This window comes from Trachurus trachurus (assembly GCF_905171665.1).
Source record: "Trachurus trachurus genome assembly, chromosome: 16".
Lineage (NCBI taxonomy): Eukaryota > Metazoa > Chordata > Actinopteri > Carangiformes > Carangidae > Trachurus > Trachurus trachurus.
The window spans coordinates 22879579-22903677 of NC_139902.1; the positions used below are offsets into that span (position 1 = coordinate 22879579).

The following is a 24099-nucleotide window of genomic DNA, read 5'->3' on the forward strand; positions in this document are numbered from 1 at the left end:
ATGTCCAACGTACTTAAAAAGACACACACTAGAACATAGCAGAAATAGGAGTATTGAAAACAAAATTAATAATGTAGCCTAATGTGCGACACTGAAATGAATATGTGCTTCTAATGTGGTTATCTCTCTTGATGTTCTCTCTCTTTGTCTTCTCTCGTTCAGTGGCAACGTGAAATCATGAACACGTCCTTAAATGCATCACGTCTATACTGCAACAAAAGCAGCAACAACAAGCCCTATAAACATTTCAGCCTCGGCGTTTTCTAACGAGTCTTCAAATGTCACAATTCAGTGCAGATAGACTGCATATTTTATATTTGTTCATTCGTCATATATTCAAATTTCCCACGGATCGGGAACGCAGCATTTGACCAAATCAGCTGATGTAGAAAAAAAAGAGAAGCCGCGAGCAGGAAAACCGCCCTCTCGTGTGACGCATGCTTCGCGCTACGGTACGCCATTTGTGTCTAGCAGCAAAAAGCGCGGACGGTGGAAATAGTCGTATAACAAGAGGTAAGTTCACTTGAGAATTGACGACATTGACTTACTATGACTCCAAATGCTTTTGTAGAAACGATAGGCGGCTCTCTGGGTTGTTTTCATGTTTTGTTTTGTGAATATAGACCACTGTTTTAGAGGTCGATGTTAGCCTCCTTTTTGGGCCTCTGTGCTGCCGTCGTTTTCCAAGCCTCGGAGCGGTTTAAGACCCGCCTCTGCCCTGCTGTGATTGGACGACGCGGCTGATCTCGTGATTTCATTGGACGCGCTGTGTGTCTCTCAAAAATACATTTTAGGAAACATGTTGCTAGTTAGCTTGTTAGCCACCGTAACCAATAGCAGCACTCACAACAACAAGTTAACCTAATTTGTGCGCCGCTGCAAGACCCATTAATGGCATGCAAATACTTTTCACTTAATGATTTACGCAGTCAAACGGATGTTTAGTGTTATCGCTGCAGTTGCACACATGCGGTCCAAAACCTGTTCGGCTAACTTAACTGTACTTTTGAGCTAACATCTGACGCTTTGCGGTTGGTTAGTATGAAACCGCTGGAAATGCACTCAGATAGAGTTGGCAAGTTGACAGTGTGGTTACGTATCGGAGCTTTACCAAAGCCAGGCACAGTGTGTGTCTGTGCTGTCCAATATAGGAAATCCCAGCCGACAGTGTTGCCTCCTGTTCATGTAACGTTAGCGGTTGGTCTCTGCTCTCTACTAAAGAACACATACACGATACCAAAGTTCCTGTTATAAACATGAAACATACACTAGACTAGGCACTTCCCGTTGTAGTCCACTCTTCATTTAAGCGTGCATTAAACTAAATAGTAGAGACCAAGTAGTTAGCACATCCTCGAAATTGCAACTTGGTACGTAGCTCCATATGTTAACCCTGCAGCCGTTGTACTCGACCAAAACACACAGTGGGTGGCGGTAGTGAGCACAGACTTATTCATCAAGTACCCATTGGTTGAACTCAGCAGAGCCTGTCTGAACCGATATGAGCTTCTCAAGTCATTTACAGTATATCTGTAGTTCTCCATTTAGTCCTGCGAGTACAAATACGGCCTTGTGAATGTTGTGCCCTTGTGTCCACAGTGTCACTTAAATCCTTGCTAATTTTAACTTTAGACAATAGTGGATTTGAAATATTAATATTTTTCCTTTGTAAAAAAAACAAACAAAAAACATGGATAGCAGAAAATGGCCCAAAGGACTCGTATCTTATGGAAAAACGTAGGCCTATTACATGGTGAATAAGAGAGGTTAAGGTTCAGTAAACAAACACATTACAGTAAAGAAAATAATAGTAGAGAATAGAGTAGAGAGTAAAGATAACATATGTCACATTTTGAAAAAAAGATAAGCCTACAGATTATGTCAAAAACATTTACATTTAGATGACAATATGTGGCTAGAGTAGCTTGAAATTGAAAACATTTTTTAGCAACTGTGAAATTTCACTCAATCTTTGCCATTCAAAAGGAAATGTAGTAGTTTTAGTAATAACCTGTAGTAAGTATTGAAACTAGGCAACCTTCAGATTATAGTCATTCATGCAGCCACCTCCTCCATTCATGTGAAACTGCACTGCAGTGATCTTCTGGCAATGACTGAAGCTCTATTTAATCATATTTACAGGCCTTTAATGATGCATCTTTAACCAACATTGACATGAATGCATTTGACAATTGTGACTGTAGTGGACCACCTGCTCTCATGCTGGAACAGTTTGTGTCTGGAACCACTAGATGGCGACATTTGCTTGTGTTTTGTCAAAGAGTGGCGCTAAAGGATTGATCACGTATGAGAAGATTGTGTTTAATTGCTCAATTTGTGGCTAATGCACTTAACTTGTTTATAGAATATTCCATTCACTCAATTGTGTTTCAGATAAAAAATTATGTTTTTTTTTCCCACAGGTAGTTTGATCCACCATTGATGACAGCAATCACCTGAACTGTTAGATGTAATTGTGGCAGGATATGATATGGATAAATCACAGGAATCAGCAAAGGACGCTGAAAGTGACATGGGTGAGAAGGTGCAGTCACACGATGTGGAAATGGAGGAAGGTAAAATACCCAGTTCACCGAGCCGGACTGCCGAGCCTGATGAAGCAGATGAGGAACTAACTGAGAAGCTGCAGCCTGCAGACTCCTTACCTGAAGATGGGGATAACCTCTGCACCATTTGTGGCTTCTCCGCCAAATGTCCAAGGTCACTGAAGATCCACTATGCACGGAAGCATGGAAAGAATTCAAAGTACAGTGATAAAACTGCAAAGCCAGCTGCTAAAAGCGAAAATATCAGTGATATCAGTCCAGCTGAAAACCAGCAGGAGGAAGACATGGAGACAGAAAGTGGAACTGAGATTAAACAAAACCAGGAGCCTGATCTTTTGGAAATGAAATCAGTGGCCAGTGACAATGGAATAAATGCAAAAAGTTTGACTAAAAAGCAAATTTTGTTAGACAAACAGCAGGCGGAGGAGCCTACCCAAGAGAGAAGAGTAAGCAAGCGAACCCCCAAACCTAAGATGATTCACTCTTGCAACTACTGTGGGCAGGAATTCAGAGACAAGGCCCCTCTGGATGTTCATATTCAGAGATACCACACCAAAGACACCCCATACACATGTGAGTATTTTGAGTATGTGTGAACACTGAATATTAAACTTGTAATTTGTTTTTGTTTATGCAGGTCTGCTTTCACTCTTTGACATCTTTGATTAAACTGCGAAGGAACTTAAAGTGTTTCTCTGAATTGTCTTTTTAGTAGTTGCTGATGAGAACATGGATGATGAAGAGGAAGCTGGGGATTCTGGCGGCTCCGCGAAGGCTACTCAGACACGAGTGGCACCCAAACATCTACACAGCAGATTCCAGCTGAAGTGTGAACACTGTGATTTTAGGGTCAGCACCACTGCACTGCTGGAGAGCCACGCTCGACTCAAACACCTGGACCAGGAGTGGTACCGCTGCAAACTGTGTGACTTTCATTCGGCCACACCTGAGTGGATGGATTCTCACCTGTCCTCAGATAACCACATGCAGCAGCAGAAAGTGAAGAAAAGTGGAGAAGGTTCCCCATTTGAAGTCTATGTTGAATGCGTAAAAAGAGACAGTGCTGAAAATTGTGCAAATATAGATGACAAGGCTGATAAAGCTCAGGCTGGTGGAGAAGGGGAAGCTACTTTGACAGAAGGAGACCGAGAGACTGAAGATGCAGTGGAGGCTGCTGAAGCTGAGTTGGTGCAGGGGGAAGATTTAGAGCTTGAACCACCGAGAAAGAAAAGAGGAAGACCAAAACAGGGATCCTCGACCACTTGTGCATACTGTGGTATGGTCGTCTCCAATGCCACCAATCTCAGTGTCCATGTTCGCCGTAAACACAGCAAGGAGTATGGGTACAGCTGCACTCTGTGCAACTACAGCTGTGTGACCAAAGGAGACATGGATCGTCACTGTATCACCAAGAAACATGTCAGACGTGCACAAGAGTGTGCCAATAAAAACCCAGTCAACAATCACACAAGTGTCTCACCGCAGGAACTCCCAAGTATACAAGTGGAGGAACCAACTGCGGCCTCACAGACCACAGACAAAGAGCAGGAACCAACCGACACAGCCTCAAAAGAACACAGCACAGAAGAGCCAGAACAGTTAGACCCCAGTCAGAAAAAAAGTAAATATGACTCTGTTAATGCTTGTAGTCACTGCGATTTTGTCGCTCAATCAATCCCTTCCCTCCATCTCCACGTTAAGAGGAAGCACACCAAAGATTTTGAGTACGTCTGCATGGCATGTAGCTACTACGCTGTAACGAGCAGGGAAATGTCGCGCCACGCAAACACGGAGAAGCACAAACAGAAAAGTCAGAAATACCTGGAGCTACTGGAGGGTGAGCCACAACGAGCCTCGGCATCTTCACTGAAGCTGAAGGAGGTCGCCGAGCTTTCTGAGGACAACTCTAAGCCTGAAAATGAACCAGTTCGTCCCACAAAAGATTCAGAATCTTGCTCTGATGAGAGCCAAGCTATGGAAAGTCAGAACACGGCACCCTCCATCGCCGCAGAACCTGTCGATGTTGTTGTGGTTCATGTCGCTGATGTTGCAGATGAGAAGCAAGTGGAAAGTATTGCATCTTCCTCCGGTGGTGGATCAGATCCAGCTGACCAGACTACTGGAGAAACAGTGCTGTCTGAACCCCAGCAGGCTCCAGCAGACCCTCAGGTTGCAGTTGACCAGTCTGGACAGGAGGAGAGTCTGGAGGAAGGGGGTAAACAGGCAGATGACCAACACTTAGATGCAGATGTGATGATTGTAGAAGCAAAAAGCAACAGCTCTCCTACAGACACACAAATGTCCAAAGCCCTTCCCTTTGATGCCTGCATTGTATCTATGAAGGCCCTTGCTGAGCAGGAGCAGGCGTTGCAGGACGACCTGGCTCTGGAAGGGGAGGCTACTGTGATATGTTTGACCGGAGGCTCCCCAATGCCCGCCGGCTTCTCGGCCCCCAGCTCTCCATACGTTAAGAAGCTGAAACCCAAGGAGGTGAAGTTGAGAGATGAAGCCAAAGGAAGCAACTCTCGCATTCGCTGCGAGGACTGTGGCTTCATGGCCGACGGCATCAGCGGCCTCAACGTCCACATCTCAATGAAACACCCGTCCAAGGAGAAGCATTTCCACTGCTTGGTGTGCGGTAAGTCTTTCTACACCGAAAGCAACCTGCACCAACACCTGACCAGCGCCGCCCACCTACGCAACGAGCAGAACAGCGTGGAGGAGCTGCCCGAAGGGGGAGCGAGCTTCAAGTGTGTGAAATGCACGGACCGCTTTGAAACGGAGCAGGAACTGTTTGTTCACATTAAGGAGAAGCACGAGGAGCTCCTCAGAGAGGTCAACAAGTACGTGTTGGAGGACACGGAGCAGATCAACCGCGAGCGGGAGGAGAACCAGGGCAGTGTTTGTAAATACTGTGGCAAGGTGTGCAAGAGTAGCAACTCCATGGCCTTCCTGGCACACATTCGCACACACACAGGTATGTACCCTGCTTATGTTTACTCAGATGCTTTCTTTCTCCCTCTATCACACACTTACTGTTTATGGTCACCAGTGCACTGTTCAATCCTTTTACACATGATATTAAATAAAAACAAATAATTTAAGGATCATTATAACCGTATAGCCTAATACGAGTTTGTTAAAATGTTACATGACAGCACACAATTAATATTTTATCTCCTTGCACATTTTTTCCCCACAGAGCTAGTGTATATTTGTGGTGGTAGCTAAGGAGCGGGTGGGTGCGGCTCTCTTAAATTAATTACAGTGTTAAATAATAGCTTATATTCAGTAAGGTGTTCCACTGCAAATATTTTGAACAGTTATTTTGAACAGCAACTCCATTGCTTGAATGAGCCAAGTTCCTGCATAAAGCAAACTCTCATGCACACCCTCAGTGACAGCCACACAGGGGGCTGGTAAACAGACAAACTCTGTGTATTTTTTTTGACTGTCCACTGGCCCAATGATGTGGTGGGTTTTCTAGCAGTGCTTCCGATGACGGAGCCCAAGTTTGATGTCTGTTGACTATGTGATATGAGAGAGAGAGAGTGGGGCAAGGAGGTGCTGAGCGAATCAATGCACTGCCCACAGCTCTACAATTAAGTATTTTTTAATCCATTTGAAATGATAAAAAAAGGAATCAATATCTTGTGGTCAGTGTTGATATTGTGGTAGGCCACCACAAATAAACCAATGTATAGGAAACACACAGAGGGGTAAATAATATTTTTAGTGCAGTTTGAAACTGTTGTAAGACCACTTGACTGGTGCCAGCCACCATAGTCTCGAGGTAATTAATGGGAAACACTATTTTGACTAGGTGATGTATTTTTGATGCAGTGTAATACACTTTAGAAACTTAAAAGAAGGAAAAAAAGTATCTAAATGTGATTTTACAACTTTTCCAATGGTTGTTTTTATTTAACCTATTGATGATACTAATCAAGCCATTGTAGCAGCACTTGAACAAATCAAGTTTTACTAAACTGCAATCTCTCTGTGTGGCTGCTCAGCTATTAGGTCTCTGTTTTTAGGTACAACCACTGATAGTGGAGATGCAGCCTCTTCTTTGGCAGCTCAGGCTAATGTTAAGGCTACTATCTACTGCAGCCAGGTAATAGCTGTTTCAGTAGAGATGAAGGTAAAGATTGATTGAGCTTCAGACCAGCAGGAGAGACGCTAATGGACCCCAGATTGGGATTCCCTGAGCAACGCTTGGTCAGAGACATGTGCGACTCATAATTGATGTGTCCATTACCAAGACTCAGTTGTAATTATAGTCAATAAGTCTCTGTAAATGTGTTAAAGCTTAGGCTAAAAGCATTGGAGGTCCAAAGAGAGGTGGGCTAATAATTTAAAATAATCAATGCAGACGTATTCAAAGCCTTTAATTTCCCTTGTGTCTGTACGTCCATGTTTGTGTATATGTGTGTGAGAGCTTGTATGCCTAGTGAATGTGTGTATATGTCAGCCTTCATGGCTAGCTGATTATCCTCAATCCATTAAAATTTATCTTGTCATTTATAATGCAAAGCAGGGAGGCGTTGTTCAGGGCTCCGGCTGCGAAATGTCCAGCAGGTTAAGAACATAGGGCGCTCCATTACTTTTCCCTGACCATGTGTATTAATTGCTTTTAAAATCAACTTAATGCAGGAACGAGATGTGAGGGTGCCATCAATAAATGCCCTTCGCTGCCTTCTATGGTCCATCCCCCTTTCAGCCCAAACTTTAATGGGACTTTAATTGAAGTCTGTGCTCTGTGCTTACCACATGTGTACACGCGTGTATGCGTCTTTGTGTGTGTATGAATGAGAGATAAAAGGGATTGTCTCCACTTTTGGACTCGGTGACTGTTTGTAGGTTTGTCAGATAGCTCCTGTCAGAAAAGCCAGGAATGAAATTCCCTCCATGGCCTTCCTGAATACAGGTAAACTACTTAAAAAACAGCGTGCTGATTATACCACATAATGTCACCATGAAGCTATTTGCAGGAGCAGAGGAACAATTTAACTTTAAGAAAACATGAATACTTTCATTCTCATTGAATATTTTTTTTATAATATGTATGCCAGTCACCTTGTGCGCCAAAGTCAGACTGCTTACTGCTCAGATCAGTTTGCTTAAAGCTGTAAGAATTGGAGGTTAAAAATCCCTGATGATTAATGTTGAGCTTCCACTTTCTTCTTATTAACGGTTAGTCTATATGTATTCATGATTTTACCTCATGTCATAATTCTTGAGTTTTGAGGTCACTTCCTTAGCGTTACTTAAGAAAATGAAAGCTCTGACGCTGAGGTCCCAACAGATGGCTTCAAGTCAAGGGCAGGTTCTCAGGTTTCAAATGATGAACAGTGTTTTTTAGGTTTACTTCTTTTTATTCAATTGAGTTATGTTCTTGTTTATAAGATTACACCTCCACTTCCATTTATGCTGTTCTTATTTGTGGGATGCACCTATTTCTCTTTATTTTTTGACAACATATGCAAGTTGTTGTTATTGCTAAGTTCCCTCATTACAGTGAATTATTCACCTTTTATACGTTGGTCGTTTATTCTGGGAGTTTGTTTGTGGGGCTGTGGAAGAGCACGGTGGGGGTCTGCCAGTTTCTGGGCTGGGAGCATGTCCACATCCTTTTAATTAAGACCTAGTTTTTATTCACTTGATTAATCAGTGAAATCAGGAGACGGTAGTGGGAGGCTGCACAGAGATTTGTCAATTTGTCCCTTAAAGGAAACGCGTACACATGCTTGCATTTTGCCAATGAGGGTATTTGCATTTTGAGGTAAATTGGTCACTTTTTCACTGGAGTGAGCTGTCTGACCTCAGACTGAGCCTCAACATAATGAACGCACATGCCATGCATGCATGTTCACACACAGGATGTGATGCGTGTTTATGGAAATAACTGAAAAGTAAAATGGGAAGCATTCCCCAGCCTGCTTTTTGTCAGGATTTAAAAAAAATAATCAACATGTTCTGAACATAGTGTATGGTAATGAGCACAGTTTAACTAATGTGAGCTTTTGATATAGAAACTTGCAAGATCCTTATATCGTTAAAGTTATTTGGTATTTTCCCACAGGATTTGAACTTTTATCCAGTGCAAAAGCTTTTTAAAGCACTGTTACGGCATAAAGGCACTTAAACCTTCTGTGATGAGCATGTCAAATGCAAAGTGGATGGCATCAAATCAACAAATAATGTTTATTTTATTTAAAGCAGATATCAGTGGAATGTTTTTGTTAATATAAGTCCTAAATAGTCCTATTTTCCGTCAGTAATCACTTACATGAAGTATTTCAGCCTAAACACGAGTCTCTCCGTCACTCTGCTCTGCTGTAACCCGAGGAGAAAATTTTCCTTGTGGGATACAAGTGTTATCCAATGAGGAGAGAGAACGGCATGAAGGGCTGTGTGTGCAGCCAAGGGATGCGCGTGAATGTGGTGACGTAGCACGAGGACCAATTGATGCCTGACAAGGGCGGGGGCTGCTAACTCATGGTGCGTTCAAAGAAACTCGTACTTTGTGTTTTTCCTTCCTGTGAAGTCATACCAGTTCGATCTGGTACGAGTTCACGGGTCGGAAGTTACGAGTGGCCGTTATAGGGAACTTTCACAGACAACAGGATGGTAAAAACACGAGCTACGGGTTACCTGGAACGCTACCAAGTCGTAGTTGTGACTTGAAGCTGTAACTTACGGTTTCAAAAGCCTGCCTTGAACGCAGCATTAGCCGAAGCGGCCGTGAAGCTGATATCTGCTTTAATATTAAGCCCAAGTCTAGTTTGCTATCAGATCCAGATCCAGAGAGGCCAAAAAGAGCGCATTCAGGGTGAAAATATGTTGCCAAAGGGGTTTTTAATGATTGAGATGAGATATTGATTTATCTGCATGATGTCTATACTAACCCGCATCACTCTGACCGCTATAAAACGGGGAAGGATCAGAAGGAGAAAAGCAGTGGAATGATTGAAACGATGAAAGCTGAGTCTCAGTGAAAACAGTCAGTAGACTGAAGTATGCCCAGCTCTAGATTCACTTTCTGTTCCTCCATGGCAGCGCCTCCTGCTGCAGTGTGGTCACCATGCAGGCGGTGGAGGAACTGGTGAAACAGTGTGTGCAGAAGAGAGAAATGTCCAGGCCTTCAGAAGGCCTTTCAATGAGCTGGCACAGGACAACAGGAAGGCACTAGGGGACAACTCATCTCTCAGGAGGGCCTGTTGGCGAGCAGAAGATGGCGCTGGCCAGACAATTCTCTCAGACAGACTCTCCAGAGGATGGCAGATAGGGTAAACGGCAGGGACGACAGTGTTGACCAGAACTGCGAACAGCAGCTTTTAACTACATCGTGAGAGCCGTTTCCACCATTGGCACCCTTCACCCCCTTCTAGCACCCCACAGTCGCTGGCCTGCAATCCCTCCTCAAATTGAGCAGAGACACGATTGTCACTTCACTTGCCAACATCACTGGATGGGGCTTCCACTAATAACTCTTCACCAGCTGTACGAACACCATCGACCGCTACTGTCTTAGCAGACATTGCTCAGCAGACTGTGAAAGTGGAGGTAGAAAACAAAATATTTGATATTAGAAAAGATGGATATTGCAGTGATCGTCCAGATCATTATGTAGCAAAATTTGTTTATGAGGATTGTGGATTTTCCTCTCTACTTGTTCAGGGTGAATAGTGTGAATTGGAGAGGTTTTGTCGGCAAACAAGGCCTTCCCAGGAATTTTGTTCTGTTTTTGATGGAGCCTTTTCAGGACTGTTTTAAGGACAGGGACAGACAAAGAATGGGAAAAAAAGTATTAGGTTTTGAATGAAAAAACATAAAACCGTACGTAGATTCTCAACTATACATAGTTCATTAACAGTAGCATCCCACTGTGAATCTGTTGCCTTTCTCTACCAGTTGGACACATGAAGTTCGGTTTGTTCATCATCAAGACTCAGGCACTTACTCAGCCTCTGAAAACAGTTGCATAACGTCTCCTGTGGCTGTGGAGGAAACTTTCAAAGTTTGAGAAAGTGACCCTGTTGATGTTGTCAGGTTCATCTCCACCTGGGCGTGAGACTAAAAATGTTTAATTGAAGGTGGTTTTCAAAGAGGTGAGCATTTAGGTGGCAGGGGGTTACTGAATAACACTGCAAGTTGTATTATGGAAAATGAAAGATCCAATGTTTTTGGAGCTTCAAGCACATTAAAAACTAAAACCCAGAATTTTTCAAACCCTGCTGCTTAAATTTTGACATCATTTCTGTTAATGTGTCTTTTGCGAATCCTCCAGTTTGTTTTATCATGGGAGTATCTCTGTAATCCAGTTCCAGATTTTAATTCTTTTTTTTAATTTTTTATTTCCTGGGTACTATTCCAGCGATGTCATCAAACTCTGCAGGAGGAAGAGACTCTTTTCTCCTCTTCTCCTCCCCTCTAAAAATACATTGAAACATACAGTATCTTTTTCACTGGCTGCCAATGTGCACAGTTAAAACCTCCCTGAAAAGAATCATATTTAATATTTCTGTGACGTGTGGCACGACATTAAACACATTCTAATCCATTCACTGTAATGTAAAACAGATCTTTTAGCAGGCCATAGTAATTGAAAACAATGCGAGCGATAACAATAAATTTTGATTGGACATCTGTGACCCAGAGTGTGACAGATTACGACAGTGCTTGCTGCACAAACTGCGGTAGGGCTGCAGTCAAAGCGGGAAATTGTAACACACTGTATCTGAGCTGATTGTAGAGGTAAATATTACAAAGGGAGCATTTTGTTACATAAACTTCATGTATTATTCTCTTCCACTCTAAACCTGAAGGTTAAAGCCAAGGCTTTCACAGAGGAGTGTATTGCATGTTCAAGTTATCAGTGTGTGTGTGTGTGTGTAGTGAAACATTGCATGAGGTTCTTCTCTCAGGAAATGAATTAGTCATCCCCTGTCTCATCTGGGATGTGAGGGAACCATCGCCCCTATGTGGATGGCAATATTAATTTAACATGACACTGCATTGATGGTCAATTTCGGTTTCACGGAGGCTGTTTAAGTGGAGTGGTGGAGTATTAATGTGATAAGATGTGAGAACTGAGGGACGTTACATCTCTCTCCTTTCTGCCATGTCTCATACTCAGCCAGCCATCTGGACAAATCAGCTCCCCACACGCCTCTCTCTCACCTCAACTTTAGGATGCGTGTGTGTGTGTGTGTGTGTGTGAGTGAAAAGAAGATAGAATTATTGTCTCTCCTTCTGTTTGTCCATGGGTGATTATGTCTTGTGAATTGAATGCGTGTCTGCATGCACATACATAGGTGTGACTGTGAGTTGGGGTTCTGAATTTAGATGTAGGTATGTGTAGGTGTGATGGTGGGTGTGGTGTAAATGTGTATGTCTGACTTTTTGTTCTTTTTTTTTATATGGGTGTTGATGATTTTGTTGTGTGTGAAGGTGTCTGCACATTTAGGTGTGAAGTTTGCAGTTATGTATAGGGGTTTCATTTGTTTATCTGCCTTGTGTCTGTGTCTTTATGACTGTGTGATTTGTGTGTAAGCGTGTGTGTAGTATACTGTAGGGACATGCAGAGGCTGGCTTCGCAGTTTGCCCATGTGTGGACCCCCACCCGCCCCCTGTGTTTATGGGCCTTGTTAGCACAGACTTGCCTTTCAATCTTCGTTACCGGCTCAAAATTCGATGTGTCGTACTTCCAGCTCACAGCAAGTGAACCGTGCATGAACGAATTAGTAATCTACACAAAATGCTTAATCAAATCAGCGGCTGCCCCTGGAATAAATATTGTACAACGTCTTGGGATATTCACTGGGAGAGGGTGCATGAGAGTTTGCTCAAAGACGCGTATGTGGGTATCATACCAGGCTGCCACTTAGATTGGAGTGTCGCACTGTGTGATGCTGGTCTGAATCTAGCTCATGCAGCCAGAACAAGGGATAGTTTTAAAAGGGATTTTGTATCGTTTCCTTTTTAATTTGTCAAATGGTTAGGTTTGATTCAGCAAAAAAAAACAAAAAAAAAACATTTAGCTTTGTGTTTAGATGACTTTATAAAATTTAAAGTTGCTTGTGCTTGGTGAATTGTGCAGATGTGGTTTTTAATGTGTGCATATTAAAAAAAAACAGTTCCCTGTTTTAAGCCAGAAGATGTTTGTGCATCACATAGACAGCGCAGGCATCAGCCCTCGCAGCTCTGCTCTTAAATGACGGATGGCAGGCAGAAGCTTTGCCACTCTTTCAAACGCTACCCCGCCCTCTGGACTTATTAATGACAATAATTAGGGAGAAACCTCCCTGTGAAGCTCGCCAGAGTGATTAGCGCTTTAATGATGGAACGGGAGGTAGCGAGCGCACACAGAATTGATTTACGTATTCGCCCTGACCTTTGGAATCCAATTTACACATCCACAGGCAAAGGAAGAGTAGGTAAGAGATGAAGGAGAGTGACAAGGATAGATAGAGAGTGAAAGAAGAGACGCCTGGCACTTGGAGTGTGACTGTAGTTTTTATGGGGAGTAAGGGCATCTGTTTTTATAATTCTGAAGACTGCGAAGTAGATTGAAGTCCTAGCACAGAAGTAATAACACACTTACAAGGCTGGCATTGAAAAATGATCTGTAATGTAAAATCAAATTTCTGCCCAGCTGTTACACAGTCATGTTGTATTAAACTCGCCACTTTTTTCTTTCAAACACAATATCATTGCAGCACATAAGCTCTCTGTGTTTTGTTTTGCAGGATCCAAGCCCTTCATGTGTAAGATCTGCAACTTTGCGACGGCTCAGCTGGGAGACGCCAGGAACCATGTGAAGAGACACCTGGGCATGAGAGAGTACAAGTGTGACATCTGTGGGTGAGTTACATGGATGAGCTTTAAAAAGTGACTGAAAACACTTTGTGACTATCCCTACCTTAATACATAACTAGTGTTTCTCCTTAGTCAATAAGTGTGTTAGAATTAGACAGTGTTTTTTTTTTTTTTTAAGCCTAAAAACAGCCACCTGACAACTGTCGCAGCCTGACTGAGTTCAGGGACCAGTTAATTAACATTTAGATGATGACATTTCCTGCTGCCTCTCTAAGCGCTGGAAACAGTTGCTATAGGAGGAATTTGGTTCAGTCTCTCAGAACAGCTGGCACCGTTTTTTGAGTGGAGAGTTAAAATTGAAGACACTGACAGCCAGTGAACGATGGGTTCGTCCTACAGCCAACTTTGAATAGCATTCGTTTTCAAGCTAATTACGATTGGAGCCAGTGTAACCCCGTCTGACCGCAGCAAGAGAAGCGGGATGGGCTTTGCCGCTAATCTGGGGCTGATTCGTTTTTAAAATTGTGGGGAGATTTCGATCTGTAAAAATAAATAAATTAATGAATAAAAACCTTCCCTCGCGCCGCCTTAAACGAGCTGTTAATCCAAAGAATTTCATTATGTTGTTAGAGGATCTCTGTGTCCTTTTGGCACCTTTTAATATTCTGGTAGAAACACTAAACACATGCTAATATTTATTCAGACAGGAAAATGGGGAATAAGGCTGTGCAGACCAAAACGAATTCAACGACTCACCTTAATGTGTGAATAAACTTACTCTAACCTTTACCTTCTCCCTTCTTAATACGCCTAATGTAAGGCTCCTTCTCAACAAAATAGAGTTTATTTTTCCTTCTTCATAGTTTCAGCTGTACAAATAATCTTAATTGGAAGTTTATGTACGTAACCACCAGCCTATAAATACCCAGTAGTGCAAGAGCACAATTATTATCCCACTACCTCGTCCCCCCTACATGTAGACCATATGTTGTGTGCGGCTCGTTCCATTCCCGTGGTAGACCTCCTCACTGCCTTGCCATGTTAAAATGGACGTGTTAAGCTGTTTAACATGCAGTCGGGGAATAGAGCAAATTGTGGGATTTCCAGCTTTGTGCCATCGAGCTTTTGCAGCTACCCACTTGCTAAGATGAAGACATATGTAGAGTTATTAGTTTCTCCCTCTGTGTAATTCTGTGTAAACCGTTCCATTTAGTTCAGTCACAGGCTTATTTTGTTCTTCTAAAGCCGAGCAGAGCGAATGTGTTTATTTGCTCCCGCTGATGTTCGCAAACATATTACAGCAGGAGCAAACAAGCTTTGGTTTAAACACAGCTTCTCCTTTAATGAGAGGAAAGGCTCATGTTTCACAAGCCCTCCAGCTGAAAACCCTCTTCTCCCAAGTGCTGCAAATGTGTTGGGCTTTGACCAAGCGCCTAGCTTTACATACACTTGTGCGTACACACACACACACACACACACACACACAAATATACATACATACATACGGAACAGATCTCCAATATGCCTTTAAATGGGACTAATAAATACAGCACCATGGTTTCACAAATCATGTGGATGGAGGAGCTGTGTGCTGCCAGTGCCAGCCACTGGTGACAAATCGGCCCTGGGTGTGCTTTCAGTACTGACTGATCACCAGGCCATCCCTCCTCTTGACTAAAGAGCAGCAAACACAAAGAAACCCCCAGAAACACCCTCATTAAAGCCAGAGCCATACATACACACGACCCGCTCCCCTCCTCAAACTTTTCACGTTTGACGATATGTGCCCTTAATCTGAATCTAAAGCATGTTACTAATGGATGGTCGTGTTTCAGGTGTAATACATAATGTGATTACCCGTTTTGTTTCGGGTGACCTAGAAAAGTGAGATTATAGTGCGATTAAGCTCTGTCTTCCACTGTGGATACTAATGACGGGGCAACATTTCACTTAAAAAAAAAAAGTTTTTTTGAATTTTTTTGTATGCAATCACCATTTGTCTTTTCAATTAGCTCAGCACTGTGTTTGGGCTGCTTCTTTACTGTATAAAATTTGGATTTCATTAGTTTGCTTCATGCATGTAGACTCTAGGGCCCTCCATGTGGCATGGAGTTTTGTGGGTTTAGTTTATTGCCATTTTCTTTAGAGCACCAGCTCAGCACATTGTGTATGTTTTTTCTCTGGTTTTCCTTAAAAGAAATCGCTCCTCACCGCCATCGATTGCCTTGTTTTCCTCGTTAAACTTTCAGACCAGAAGATTACCTCGCCACTGACACTGAGCCAATGTATGTGCTGCACCTTAGCTGTCCACCTCACTTTGGCTTCAGCTCACCGCTGCTGGTCTTTCCTCTGGATCGGGGAGAGGGGGTGGGAGTTGTTGATAGTTAAAGATCATATTGTTGTGGCATTTAATTAACAAATGCAAATGCAAGGCCAGGACAGATTGGAACCCTTGACCATGCTGCCAATCAAAGCTTAGCGTGCTGTTCAGAGCCTCGCTCATCATCGCTAACACTTTATAGGCTTTCTGTCTCCACTTCACCGCTCCTCTCACTTCCTCCAGACCTCTGTTTGTCCATGTTTCCACCAATCTATCTGCCTATCTTTGCCTTTAGATCTGTCTTAATTTGCCTACAAAGAGCTCTTAAGGTGCAAAAACAGCAGAAGAACACAAATTGGCTGTTATATTGCAAGATAAGATTTCTCATATTTAATTGGTAAAAAAAAAAAAAAAAAAAAAAATCCTCCAGCATGTGAGACGGCAGATTCTTGTGTTTCCTCCTGGCGTGTTTGGTCCACAGTGGGGCTCGGCCACTTAATGAGCCTCCTCCGCCTCTCCTCCATCATCTACCAGAAAGGCCCTGGATTCAGCATTTCCACCCTCCCGCTCTCTCGTCCTCCCCAAAGATGCAATGGACATGCAGTGCTGTTGTAGGTGTTAAATTATGCATAAACAGTCTAAATGCTTTGAGGCATTGGTTTAATATCTCAGCCTGGGCCTAAGAAGCATTAACACTATCATGGACATGGATTGTCCTCTTGTGAACTGCCATTTTATGATTATGGGTCATAAGCTGCCCGTTTCCTATATAGTGTCACTTCAGGAATTCGAACAAAACTTAAAAACCGTCGCTTTCTCACAACACAGAAAGTTTGCGATGTGCTAAAGTTTGTCTTCTCTGTGGAGGAGGCTGCATTGTGTTTTTTTCCCTCTCCCTCTCTCTCCCCCTCCCTCGTCTCAGTTTTCTTGACTTAGTGTTGGAGGGAGTATATATAGTCATGATTTCATGTTGGGTGTTGTGTGTGTGATTTGACTGTTAACAGGATGGGGCTGGCTCATGTCAGGGTTTTTATGTCCCCCCTGTCTTGTGAGATTGTCTGGTCTGTTCCCAGAATAGCCCATCAGTTCCGCCCTGCGTGGCTCATCCGCTATAATGTGCCTTAATGCCCGGGCCTGTATGAGTAGTGTGAGGCCTGGCAGTGACAGTGGAGAAGCATCTTAGCTTGCTGCTTATCCAGAGAAAGCCGTCACTTAACTCAGCCCCTCTATTGTCTATCTACACCCCTCTCCTTCTCCCCTGACGTGATTCTCTATAATCCTCAAACAGATTCTGGTTAGAACTCCCTGAGAACTATTTTTATGTTTTTTTTTTTACTCCCTTCCTCCCATTTAAACATTAATGGTTGTTGCAGATGAAGAGAGGGATCCCTATGAGGATGATTATAATGTCACTCCACTGATCTCCCGCCGCCCCGAAATAATTGTACATCATCGCTTCATAACGTGTCACAGGGACACGTTGGTGGCGTGCAATTAAAACTGCAGAATATAATACACCAAATTACTGCCTGTCAGGCCTACGAACAACACACTCGGTATTTGAGTTACACTTAATCATCACGTACATTAGCGATTTCACTAAGATCCCTTCACCCCACCCCCTCTGCTTATACAGCAAGGACGTTAAACACACTGCTCCTTGCAGGCTGAGGGATTGTGTCTGCGATACAACAGCTCCAGGGTAGCTACATATTTATGTGAGAGTTAGACCTTTTGAAAGCTGATACTGTCCTAAATCATTTAGCTGTTTGTGACCGAGAGCGCACACCATGTGTTGGCAGGAAATGGAATTATGAATTCATTAACGCACAACAGATGTAAACACTGACTATTTTCCCCCAACAAGTCAGTTTCAGTACGTCTTTTGTGTTTGCATATTTCATTAGTTTTTCTTTTTTTTTCCACCTTCGGATGCCTGCAAATATGCATGTGTTGAATCGAGCAGTAAGAGAAGATGAAACATTTGGTATGAGCACCTCAAGGCTAACTTACACCAATCTTATTTACCTATTTACAGCAGTTATCACAATTTGTATTTGAATTTTCTCATAAATATCTCTATTCAAGACTTAAACTAAAATGGCGGTGAATCAAACATGACCCTATGTTATACCCTCCCGTCAACTTATAAATGTAAAAAGTCAACCACTTGTTTATAGATTTTCTACATATTCTTTTCTCTATGTGGATGTGTTTGGCGCGTCCTTTCCCATTTCAGTCCATGTAACCTACGTGTGCTCATCAGACACGGGGCGGGGGTATTTATTCCCATCAGGAAGATGCATTAATGTTTACAGCTTCAGACACTTTAGAGTTTGTGTCTGGGAACATGGTCCTTGTCAGTCACCGTGGTCGTCTTCACCAAAATAAACACATTTTGCTCTGATGCATTTAACTAAATTTAGTGTGCCATTATCGGAAATGAAATAAGTAACGCTAAAGGTCATTTGGAAAATAATGCAGAAAGGCTGGTCTGGAAAGGTTAAGTATGTGAAGGAGCTGTTCTGATGATAACGAGGGCTGCGTACGGCTTGGAGAGCTCGGCGTTCTGGTTTGACTCGGCACTCTGCGATCGCTCTTTATGACCAAGACAGCTTTACAGCCCGTTACCCCCCATAACACGATAAAGCACAGCATAATGGATTGGATGTGTTTAGTAGCCTTGGGCTGATGTTTGTAAAATTAATGTTTTTTGCAATAGAAACACACTCATGCACAGGCACACATGCACACACAGAAAAAGGCAAGAGAGGTAAAAGAGAGGAGAGAGAGAAATCAATTCTAGACAGCATCGATGTATCAATATAAATCCAGCAGCGTACAGTTTTACACTTGTTATACTTGTTTTGGAGCTGGATTGTCAAATCTTATTTCCTCACGTGTGACGTGTCTTCGTAGATTTTCGCTCAGCTGTAGAGATGACAACAAAATATGACTTCATTAGCCGAGTTTAGATTACAGGCACTCAGCACAGATAAAGGCTTTGAATGCTATTAAGTTTGTGTTTCAACTTGCACAGCACAAGTACTTGAGGGAGATAAAAGTCTGTTCGACCCGGTCAGTCTGGTGTAGGTGAATGGAAGCTCTCGAAACATTTGAATAGGACCCCACTCAGCATCTCCGGAGCACGAGAGACAAAGAGGGTAACCTCTGTCAGCAGATCAGTCCTATTAGGTTTTAATAAGTATTTCATATTCTTTAGTGGCCCCCGAACAGAGGTCTGGAGGGATTAAATAATCAAAGTGATTCCCTTGACTCAAAGACAAACAAAAAGAAAACATTAGGTCCAGGTGCCACACGGCAAGTTAAGCCAGGGGGCCAACACAGCACATTGTCTTGTGATTGTAAGTTGTGCTACTCTTGAGGACTTTCTAAGTTAACAGAGTGTTGTCTGCATCATGTATGACCTCAGCTAGTTTTTTTCTTCCTAATACATTAAAGTTTTTACGGCCTCAGCTTCTGTTAGCTTATTATCTCTTTTTGTTTTATCAAATCTTAACTTGCAGCTCCTTGAAGACAAAAATGAAGAGTTAATGATCTTTACCTTTTTTGATAGCATTTATATACACTGAATTTACCTTCTAAAGATTATTATGTGCTAACAAAGGCAAATTTGCTTCATTCGACGTAAGTGAAATGCGTTAACTCCCCCACCCCCACCCTGAAACGGCGCCCTCTACAAAGGAAGTACAAACTTTATCCTTTAAAGTAGTTGAAGTATTTTAAGAAATGTTGCTGAACAGTCCGTTCTATGGAGCTAATCGTGTCATAGGTATATTGTAGGAGAAAAAAAAATAAAGGGAGGGAAGTTAATGAGTGATTAACAGCAGCAATTAAAAGATGAAGAGGAAGGCAGATGAAAAAAGGGGTGTAATTAAAATATCAGTCCTCTCATTGTCAGAAGTGCGAGTGTCATCCATTGTGCACTTATTAAAAAGCTGGGTGGAGTGGAAGGAGGCGAATGGCGCTTAATTCCAGCAGCCCAAAGTGTCTGGTAATCTGCCCATGGATGGAGCTGGAAAAAGGCTGTAACTCATGTTTAAGTGTTGGGGCCGTGTCATTGCAGGTTCACAGTCATGCATTTCTGTGTTGACACCCATCGGGGCAGGGGATATTTGGCAGTCAGGAGTAATTTAACTTAATTAATGGGATGCATATTTGATGGAGGAATAAAATATCCCTGCTCAGCAAAGTGGAAAAGGGGAAAGATTTAGTGGGAGTTAAAGGTGGAGGGGAGAGTAATTTCTGCGTTCAGTTACCGGCTGCTTGAGAGACAGAGGGAGAGAGAGAGCAAAAGAGAGAGAGAGAGAGAGAGTAAGCGAGTGAGTTGAGGCTGATAAAGATGGCATCCGGGAGAGAGGATGAGAGATGGATGGTTGACACAAAGCTGAGTTGATGTGTAGAGGGGAATGGGCTGTCCCTCCATTGAGAGGACCATCAGACTGACAACGCTTGATTTAATTGATATCCGGACTGAGTCCTTTCTCAGCGCAAACAGACACATTACGCTGGTTTGCAAAGTTGTGGCGGAGCCGCCGTCTGCCAAGGGCCTTTTTAATATTCATGAAGGAGCTTTTAAGGGTGTTCGGTAACTGTCTCCTCCTCCCTCCACCACCGCCGCCACCGCCGCTTGCTTCCCAACGTCTTTTACTACTAACACACGTACACACACACACATACACACTTTACCTTGCACTCACTCACACAGCAGACACGCAACAACACGCTGGTTCTCACAGACAAAACCCGTGGCCTGACGAAAAGCTGTCACGCTGCTCTTAATCTCCCCTGGCACTTTTTAATTGACTTCCTGTAGGTATAGATTATTTTCATGGCGAGTCTGCCACCGAGATGTTTGATACCGTCCCGGAGACTGGCATCTGGGATGCTTGTAGCTCGCCGGAGATGACGCTGCTATCTCTGTCTCTCCTTCTCCTCTTCGTTTCTCTGCCTCTCTCCGTGATGGCCAGACTTATTGGGGGAACAGGGGAGAGGTAAAATGCAATCAGTCATTGCCATCATCATAATTGAGCTGATGCACCTGCTGGGAGTGCTGGGGAAATGTTGACTTGGGTAGAAGGGAGGCTCTTTGTGTCTGACTGAAGCTGTTAGTAGGATTAGACCGATACGCGGGGCAGGTATTGGCCTTCTGTTAAAACCTGGATGTCAGCCAGTCTGTGTTGTCCCATCCGACATGATGGATATGATGCAGTTTGTTTGATTACATACTCTATTTATTGTACAATTAATCTACACTATGCTGCTTGTCTAAGGTAAGCCCTTAGGGCTAATGAAACGATTTGATCAGATTCCAAACATTTATCTGTGGATCATGATTATGATAAGTGGTCAGGTCAAGTTCAGTGCATTTGTATCGGCCGGTATAACTTATGATATCTCAGTGAGCCTTACAAGCTCACAACATCAGCAGCGTCTAACCCAGACGAAACTTTTAAAGAAGAAACATCAAAAAAACTCCAGTCCCTGAACCTCAGGAGGAGGAATCGGGAGCCATGGGTGAGGAAAAGACCATTAAAGACCCCCCCCAACCATCCTTTTTAGTTATGTTAAAAGCATTCTCAGTGGTCTTTAAATTGTGATAATGAAGTTTTTTGCCAAAATCATGAAACCTGTGCCATTTCCCAGGGCTCTCCTTCTGCAGAGCACCAGTAGCTCATTAGCAATGCGCCTCTGAGTGGTGGGCGGAGACGGCACTGGTAGGAGCCAGGTGCAGAGCTGGGCGGGAGTAGTAGTGCCCCACCCTGGGGTTGTGACGCGCCAACCCCAGTCTGCCTGAAACTGCCAGTTAGTGTCTGCCGTTGGTTCACAGCAATTTGAAGGCAGAAATACTCAGAAATGCAATATTGCACTTACTTTTCTGCTGATATTTCCTCTAGCATCAGAAAAATCCCTCGGGATGAACATGAAAAACAACGATTTTCATCGGAGGGGGTCTTTAAAGCCAGTTACAAACAGATTAGAACACATTCTAATACTGTATACCTTTGTTACAATGTTGTGTCCAAGGCTGGGATAAAAGTCTCATGCTGAAACACAGAGTTGTTGTAAGTTTTTCAGATATTTTGGCCCTGAAAATGGTGACATTTAAAGTTATGAAATACTGGCACAAACTGTCAGCTGTCAGTGGCGCAAGTCCAAAAAACATTGTTAGTGATCCAAGCCCTCGTATCCATCGGTACGCCAAATACCGCTCTCACTTTGTGTATCACATGTAGTCTGGCCCACACATGCTCATACCAGGCACATTCGCGGACAGGGCCTCCGCCTACACAAAACCCATCCATTTACACACTTTTGTACAGAGCCACACACTGTCCTCTGTGATAAAACACTGCACATATGACATTGTGGATTAATCAGGCAGGATATGTCTAAGATCCTGTTTGCGGTTCTCTGTGTGGGGTCTGGGGGCCCAGCAGGATTCTGTTGTGCGGGTTAATTTTATTGTCTTTTTTTTTCTTTTTCTTCCAAAGCCATGGAAATTAATCAGAAACAGAATGCAGACTGAAGTTTTGTAGCCTCCGTGCCTGACAGTCCTAGAATAGATGGTTATGTGGCGACTTGTACATTATGAAACAAACCGTATCGAAGGGCAGGACTGTTCTCAGATGGTGTTTGTCAGCTGCGATCTTCATAAACAAGCTATTCATTTTGGATGCAGATCTGCACGGTGATTACATAGTCATGTCTGTGCTCCTGTCCTGTTTTATAATCTCTCACATTAACTTTGGCCCTCATGTCTCTGCAGTCCATCATCTCAGAACATCCTTCAGGCTTAATATCACGAGATCCTCATGATTCTCAGATTTATGAAGTGATATTGACCATTGTCTATGTGAAACCGATAATAAGCCGTGATGAATGGGTGACATTAGTGATGAAATTACATCAACCTTAACAGGCTATTGTATTAACACACCTAGCCGATCTCTCTCCTCCCCGCCGCCCGTTTAATTGATTAATTGCTGACGTGGATGGATGAGGGGTTGCGGGTCCTGAATCGGTGGCTGATTGCAAGTCAACCATAAACAGGAGCAGCCACAGTGGGCCCTCAAGGGCAATATTCATGCTCCCCAACCTTATGGTGATTCCTTATCCAGCTCTGACAAGAGGAAAAATATTCGGCCATAAAAACGCTGGTATCACAGGGCTGACATATAAAGCCCTCCGTCACTCCCTCTCTCTCTCCTTTGCCTGAGTCGCGTCTCTTTTACTTCTGAGTCGCTCAGCACACCCGTCGGACTCTGAAATCACCCCGCCCTCCTCTGCATGTGTAGCCACAGTCCCTCAGGTGGCCCCTGCGCCTCCCCCAGCTTTAAATATGAGCAAATAATGGCGGAGTGAGTGATGCTGCCTGTGTCCTTGACTGGGATCCTCTGTGTGCTATAGCCACATCTCACTGTCTCCGAGCCCCGTGGGACCCATAAAACAACCGTGTAGAAAAACTCCCAAGGCTTGTTGGTGGCATCCGTTGGATGGATGCAGGGATGCAGAAAGGCAATGAGGTCTTCGTGTGTCCGTATGTGTGAGTGTGTGTGTGTTTGTGTGGGAGGGGGGGGAGGGTGTAGATAATGTTTGCACGGCTGTGTATTTAATGAGAGGGGCACTGTGCCCACTTTAATGTGTTTGCATTTCAGATGTGGTGCAACAAAGTTATTAAAACGTTATACTGCATGTCAGATCTCTTTTATATCTCACTGTTTGTTTCCCCGCATCCTCTGCGGCCCCAGCAGCTGATGCTGGGTTTAGTGGTGATGGAGGTTAGGAGCTGGCTTTGTGGCTGCCACTAAAATCTCTTCATCAGCGCAGTTGTAACCAAATGGTGTCGAAGCGCCTGACGGGGGCAGAGGGGGTTAATTTTTTTAAAGAAGGATAAAGAGTAAGACGTGGGGGAGGATGGTTCGGAGGGGAGGTGCTCGCCTTCCCATCCAGTATCCACAAGTGTCAGGCCTGCAGGAAAGTGGAGTGGACATGTGGCCAGGGAAGAAGAAGACCCCATTGTCATCCGCATTGTCGTTTGCTCCCCTCCAACGACTGCACTAACGTTAACCCCCCGCGCCACCGCGCCGCTCCAGACCGCGGCCTAGGTCTGAACCCCTGCAGCCGGCCGTGAAAACGCTGACACATCGATTACCCGGCCGGCAGGGGGAAAAAAAAACCCGTTGAGCGTGATGAGGAGGAACCCACCATGTAAAGAGGAAGCATTTATTCATTTATTCTGTATATTCAGCAAAACAAACAGAGGTCAGGATTATACTGCAGCACTGATAGCTCTGTGTCCATTACGGTTAAATTTCAAATTAAGAGGGTTCGCTCTTCCCACTTTTATGGTCATTTCAAAGCCTG

The 24099-nt window shown here is 43.6% G+C and overlaps 1 protein-coding gene across 1 annotated transcript in view; it reads left to right on the forward strand.

Annotated features, from left to right (window-relative positions):
- Positions 1-435: 435 nt before the first annotated feature.
- Positions 436-24099, forward strand: part of znf407 (zinc finger protein 407) — a 145318-nt gene continuing 121654 nt past the window's right edge. The window contains exons 1-4 of the mRNA XM_083988856.1: positions 436-513; positions 2424-3140; positions 3280-5544; positions 13322-13436. Of these exons, the coding sequence (XP_083844982.1) occupies positions 2492-3140; positions 3280-5544; positions 13322-13436 (3029 nt within the window). The 5' untranslated portion in view covers positions 436-513; positions 2424-2491. The remainder of the gene's footprint in view (positions 514-2423; positions 3141-3279; positions 5545-13321; positions 13437-24099) is intronic.